The sequence below is a fragment of the Chiroxiphia lanceolata genome, chromosome 11 (genome assembly GCF_009829145.1).
Source record: "Chiroxiphia lanceolata isolate bChiLan1 chromosome 11, bChiLan1.pri, whole genome shotgun sequence".
NCBI classification, from domain to species: Eukaryota; Metazoa; Chordata; class Aves; order Passeriformes; family Pipridae; genus Chiroxiphia; species Chiroxiphia lanceolata.
Window position 1 is genome coordinate 12,346,509 of NC_045647.1, and position 6,513 is coordinate 12,353,021.

The window sequence follows — 6,513 nt, forward strand, 5'->3', positions numbered from 1 at the left end:
CTCCCCAAACAGTTTTTGGGGACAGGTCACGCCGGGTGGATTGACTCCTCGCCAGGTTGCTACAAACAGCGTTGAGCAAGCAGTCAGGCTCCAGTTTAAAGGTGATGTAGTTCAGCAATAACATCTCCTCATTAAACACTCAGCATAGGGTTTTTTTGGTGATGCTGCTGCTGGAGCTCACAGCCTGGAGGGAGATAATCTGTACCCTGTGTCTTTGCATCGCCTCTGATGCCCCAAGGGGAGGATTAGGTTCCCCAGAGCAGGGAAAGTTGAGCATCCCCCACTCGTGCTCAGCATCTTCACTCCCTCCACAGCAACTGGAGACCTGAAATGAATTTGAGATGAGCTAGTGACCTTTGGAAAAGCCTGATCTGCAGTTAGCACCGACCAGGCTAGGTCAGCTGAGCCGCTCATCTTGGAAAAGTGATGGCTGGGCAGGGAGAGAAACCTCCTGCAACAACAGGTACCACGGTGACAGCCCACAGCCTGAAAACCTATTTATTCTGCCAGGAACTGCTAATACAGTGATTCTCTTGCCTCAAGTCATGGTGGGAGCAAGGAGGAGCCAGCTAGCAAGAGGCTTTCTGGCTCGAAGTCCTAATCCCATCCCTGCTTCCCATAAGCCAGGAAACTTGGGATCAGCTGCCTCCATAGCACGCGAGGGATTCAGAGGCAGATTTCGCTCCAAGAGCGCTCAGGTCTCCCCAGGTATCCATCCAGGGCTCCTGCCCTGGCTCTGCTATCCCTTCCCAGGGACAAGCCTCACCTACAGCCACCCCTGCAGCTCCCTAGAAACAGATGATTCAAAATAAATTCCCAGGGAGCATTTTCCACTGGCACATGGAAATGCTCCAGCAACGTGGTCCTGCCAGTACCATCAGAGCTCAGCAGTGGGTAGATGGTCTTCCCCTCAGCACAGGGAGAGGAGGTACAAGCTCTGCCTGTGAAAGAGGAGCACTGGGCAAGGGGGGACACAGACAGGCACATGGACAAGGGCACTGCACAGTCAGCCAGTGAAGCCCATTTTATTGTTTCCAATACAAAGGAAGTACTGATTTCCAGCAAGGATTTCACCGTGTAAGGCTTTTGGTCTGTAACATCTGGCTGTGTTTACAAAATCCCTGACCTCAAAAACAACCACCCTATGCTGCTCTGTAACGGCACTTTGGTTATCTGGGCTTTAATGAATGACCTTTATGAACAAGGCAGAGTGCATCCCTCCACAGATCAAGGAAATCCTCTCTAAGTCTTCAAATCCCATTAACAAAATGACTGTACAAACAACGTGACTGAGACACACTGTCCCACCCCGCTGCCCATAGGGAAAGCCAAGCAAAGTGCAGTTCCTCCCAGGCACTGCCTAAACATCTCCCTGTTTAGGAGCCATGGATGTACGTGGCAATGCTGGTGCAGAGCAGGATGGCTCTGGCAGATCTTCCCAGCCTGGAGTTTCCTTATAATATTTACATCTTGTTTCTCTGTACTGCAGCCATCTTTTGAGGGAGAGAGTATTGGAAAGGAATTTGTACAGAACCAGTGTGGAATTAAGTGGAAAAGAGGTATCGGTTTAATACCAAAAAGAGGGAAGAGAAAAGCAAACAGAAGGAGACCTGAACTATGAACACTGACAGGAGGCAGAAGCTATTCCTCCCTGGCAGACTGAGATGCTTCTCAGGGCTTTATCTGTGTTTGGCACGAGTGACTGGCAGGGAGGGAAGCCAGCAGGTTATATTCACTCCCGTCAGCACAAGACAAAGACAAAATCTTTAAAGACAAACGCCAACTTTTAACAAAACACAAAGAACAGAGACAACAACCTAGAGCAGCGGATCAACACCCGAGAGGCTTCAACAATCTCAACACCAGTCTGCAAAGCCTTCCAAAAAAAACATGACTCACTCCACTTAGGAAAATCAGGAGGTAAAAGGATGGACAACCATCCCAGCTGGTGCCTAAGCCTTGCGCTTCTTCGCAGCTGGCTCTCCCTGCTTCCCCAGCCACTGCTGCAGGATACCTGCGCTGGTTTTCTTGGGCGAAGGGCTGTGGACGAACTGACTCTTCCATTTGGGCAAATCGTTTTCTTTCTTCTGGGGAGAGCCCTCCTGGGAGTTTTTTAACCAGCCCAGCAACACTTTGTTGCTTGGGGTGGCTTTGACCTCCTGGAGAGACAAAAGGCAGTGTGGGAGAGGTCAGAAGCATGGTAAGAGCAGGGCACTGCGAGAGCTGGTCCAGAGCAGGATGTGGAAGCTGAGCAACGGCCCTGCCTGCAACCAGGCACATCTGTGGGAGGCTCCCCAGGCTGCTGGGGAACAGGCTTGTTCCAAGACCCGTTTCACATGGAATTTGCCTCATTTGGCAGAGAAATCCTGGCACGGGGTGACAGTTTATTTCTGGAAGCAGAGGGAAGGGAATCTGTCCAGGGCACTGCACTCCAGCATCAAGCACGGGCATGCCCTGCAGTTGCTGCCTGCTGCCACCCATCCTGCAGCCTGGCAGCTCTGTCCCAGCCCAGGGACACCACCACGACCGAGATACCCCCTGCCAAGCCCCCACCAGCACCCACCTTCTTGGCCCCCAGCTCGATGGGTGCAACACACTCGGGCGTGTTGTTGCGGATGCTGTTGACAAAGGTGGACACTGGGTGGAAAACAATGTTCTCTGTGGGCTGGATGAGCTTAACAGCTTCTTGGGTTGGCACTTCAGCAAAGTCCAGCCATTTCCTGATGGCTTCATCCCCGTCCAGGATGGCTGGCATCCTAGGGCATAAGACAGTTGGAGCTAAAGCTCAGCACTGACACAGCAGTGTGTGGTGGCAAAAGCCAGACTTGTAGCTAGCAAGGAGCTGGCAGTCTGGGGGGAAATGGGGAAAACTGAAGCAGCAGGATGCTCTTCTGCAAGGCAGAGCACACATTCGCTTCACCAAGGTAGCTGCTCTGCTGGAAGCGGCAGAGAGGTTGACTGCCAGGCCCTGGTCAGGCAGAAAGTGATCCAACTCCAGAGAGTGATTCAACTCCAACTGCCTCCCACAGGGCACAAAGATGGTGATTTATGGAAAGGGCATGAGCTGGTGACCCGAAACAAGCCGGTAATGTTGTAGTGTTTTTCTCTGAGGGCAGGAAGAGGACGCAGGGCTCTCTGCCTGCGTGCTGCCAGGCTGGTGTCCAAAGGTGCAGCTCTCCTCCCCCACCCCCCTCCACCCTGTAGCCCCTTTGCCTGCTCTCACTTACCTGTGATGGATGAAGCTCACATCCTTGGAGGCATCCACAGTGATGATGGTGTAAGTGTACAGCATTTCCCCTCCTGACGGTGGCTCCCAGCAGTCGAAAATTCCAGCCATGGTGAGCAACCTCCATCCTTTCCACTCCTCATCTCCCTCCGTCCCCTCATCCTGCAGGAGAGGCCCCATCACCCCGGTCAGTGCTGGCCCATGGGCAACCAAAGCAGCACAGATTTTCCAAAAACTAATCTGAGGGCTTTCCAGGAGCCTTTTTCCTCGCAGGGAAGCCAGCACTCTCCTCCCCTTCTGAACATCCCAGCCACCAGCTCAGCCGAAGGAAAGAGGTAGTGAAACTCCCAGCCCAGTCCCCTGGGAGCCACATTGCCCACCCATGCAAATACCCAGCACGTGGGGAGCAGCGAGCGTGACGGCGGGGACGCCGCATCACCTTTCACAGCCCGGGGCCTGCCAGCCACAGAGGGATGCCAGAGTGCCGAGCCCACTGTTAAACACAGCCCTATTGGGAAAGAGGCTCCCTGAGATGTGCACAGCTGGAGGGAAAGGGGCTTTTCGCCAGGGAGCCGGAGGGAGTAGGGGCACAAGTGTTAAGACACAGCGAGGGACTCCATACCACGGCGTCCTTGGTCTGGGGGAAGTAAATGAAATACGGCTGCTTCCCCCCACTCTGCTGCTGCTGCCACTCGTAGAAGCCATCGGCCAGGACCACGCAGCGCTTGCCCTTGAGGAGAGCACCCTGGGGAGAGAAAGCACAAGCGAGCAGTGAGCAGCAGCCTCAGGCAGCCTGTAAGGAAGGACAGGGCTCCTGGGACCACCCAGCCCACTTGCTCCCTCTCAGGGCTTTCCTAAACTGCCCTGTGGGGTGCACAAATGCCACTAGTGCTAAGATGAGCTTCACCAGCAACTACCCTTTCAGCTCTATTTTAATGAAATCCACCAGTTCCACAGTACAGGGACTCGCTCCCCTGTGCAGCAGGCAAGTGGAGACCAGTACTCCCCAGGGAGGTGCTTCAGCCTTGGTTCTGTCGACTACAAGATCTCTTCAAGCGGGACACAAAGCAGCAGCTCACCTTGTAGGAGGTCTTTTTCAGCATGGTGTCACTGCGGCAGTTGGAGGTGTTGAACTGCAGTTTGGAGGGGTCGTCATTTTTGAACCAGGAGGGCACCAGGCCCCAGCGCATGTCCATGAGGACCCGCTCCGAGGAGTCGGCATCCTTTTGAACGAGACAGAGAAACACCTCAGGTCAGAGCCACATCACAGGGACCATGAGCATCCCCACAGCTTGAGAGAGGGGCTGTGGGAGGTCCTGTTGAAGCAGCTTCTCCCCCTGCAAGGGGGAACCAGCCAGTATCTCTGCTGAGAGCTGAGCTGGGGCTCACCACCCGTCCAGCACTAACTCTGCCTCAGTTCTCCTGCAGGGATGCCCCTCACAAGCTGTGCAGAAACAGCCACTGATTATAACCCTCTGCATACCTTTAACAACTTTCCTGTAAGAATTAATACTCAGCAGAAAGCACAAGAATATTTTGCAGGAATAAATAACTCTGTCTCACTGAAGCTCATGTGACAACTCTCTGGAAGAATTAACACAGGTTCTTTTCAGTGGAAGTGGTTGGATACATGAACTCCCCAGCTCTTGAGTAAACAGCCATGTCAGGCTGGTGTCACAATCCTCAAAATGCCCCTGGTGACAGTGGGCGTCCCAAACAGGGTAAAAGCCTCACCTTCATTTTAATAACGTGATTTCTGCCGACCTGGTGCACTTTCACTCCTGTTTTGCATATTACCTGCCTTAGGACAATGGAAACGGCTTGTGGTTTTCAGTTCTCCCCCAGCTCACTCTCACTTTCTGCCCACACGTGCCAGCCCAGGCAGCGCCTCCTGGGGCGAGCGCGGCCCCAGGGCCGTGTGCTCCCATGGGACTGCAGCACATACACATACATGTACACCTGCCCCAGGTGTGTGCATGCAGGGACGTGTATGTGCCCAGTTTTGTGAAGTCTTCCAGAGCCTCCTTCAGAACAGGAGCGGCAAAAAGGAACACCCTACACCGCACCAGCATCCCAACAACTTGAACAGCGATGGACAATCAAGCAGGTGTCTGCCTGTGTCCTGTTATCATGTTTCTAGCCCCGTACTCCTCTGCTCCATCAGCTTATTGCCTGCTCTCTGGGGGATATGGGACCCCCAAGGCAGGAAAGGAGGGTATGAAGGATGCCTGGTGGCACTTCAGAGAGGTCCCACCGTGTCCCACCCCATCCCCTGTGCTGGTAACAGCTGCAAAGTGCAGCAGCCCCTTCTGCTGCCCCGCCAGCTGGGGAGGGAGAGCAGAGGGGGTTCAGAGCAGAGTGTTTCGATTTAGCACACCCTGTTTCACCCCACTGAACGCCAAAGAGCAGCAGTTGGCCGGGCACCCTCTTATGTGGAACCAAATGAGCTGCTCAAAGAGCCGTACAGGCTGCCCAGGTTGTCTGGGGGAGGTCGGGTGAGGCTTAAATTAGCCGGGATAACGGTCACCACAGGTGTGCAGCTCCTTTACAGCTCTGAAGGTGAGATTTTTTTCTTTTTTTTTTCTACTCTCCACTACCATCAATGTGACCTGGACACACGCAGCAGTGTTATGAAATGCAAACAAACCAAAAAAAAAAGCCTCGGGAAAGCCGATTAAAATCAGCAAGATATAGGCATCTGGGAAAAAACCCCACAAACCTCTACTACGGTTAAGCACTCATATACACATTTCTGCAGAAAACATAAACAATATGCTGGAAGCACGGTACCGATTCCCCCCCTCCTTCGGAACACGTAAATAATGAGACATTTTTTCAATCAGAAAATGCAATACCTGCCACGTACAGCGAGCAAAGCGAAACCAAACAAGCCGCGGCCGCTCTGACCGGTTCCTACACCCTCTCCCCGGGACCCAGCACGGTCCCTTCCCCACCGCTCCGCTTTGAGCCGCAGGATGCCCATCACCCGCCCCTCGCCCCAGAGGGCCCCCGCCGAGCCGGGAGGAGGTACCTGGTGGAGGTGGCGGCGGGAGAGCAGCACGGGGCCGCTGGACTGCGGGCCCTTGTTGTAGGAGGGCTGGTACCGCTCCCCCCGCACCCAGTCGGGCTGGCGGCGGCGGCCCCGGCGGTCGCGGTAGGCGCAGGCCCGGCGGAGGTTGTCGGCGGCCAGGGAGCAGGCGGTGCGGCCGCACATCCCGCCGGCTCTGCGGGCCCGGGCACCGCGCTCCGCTCCGGGCCGCCCGCGGGGAGGGGCCGCGCCGGGGGCA

At 54.9% G+C, this 6,513-nt stretch overlaps 1 protein-coding gene across 2 annotated transcripts; it reads right to left on the reverse strand.

The window, feature by feature from the left end:
- Positions 1–999: 999 nt before the first annotated feature.
- HMCES (5-hydroxymethylcytosine binding, ES cell specific) lies at positions 1,000–6,455 on the reverse strand. Of its 2 annotated transcripts, none has more exons than XM_032698774.1 (7): positions 6,258–6,455; positions 4,306–4,449; positions 3,849–3,971; positions 3,228–3,388; positions 2,564–2,756; positions 1,927–2,159; positions 1,000–1,834 (listed from the first exon to the last, which is right to left on the reverse strand). In XM_032698774.1, exons 1-6 carry the CDS (start codon positions 6,438–6,440, stop codon positions 1,953–1,955), a joined length of 1,011 nt encoding a protein of 336 aa, XP_032554665.1. In that variant the 5' UTR covers positions 6,441–6,455; the 3' UTR covers positions 1,000–1,834; positions 1,927–1,952. The 2 variants fall into 2 exon arrangements, with proteins under 2 accessions (XP_032554665.1, XP_032554666.1); XM_032698775.1 differs by lacking the exon at positions 6,258–6,455 and adding an exon at positions 6,093–6,224.
- Between the last annotated feature and the right edge of the window lie 58 nt (positions 6,456–6,513).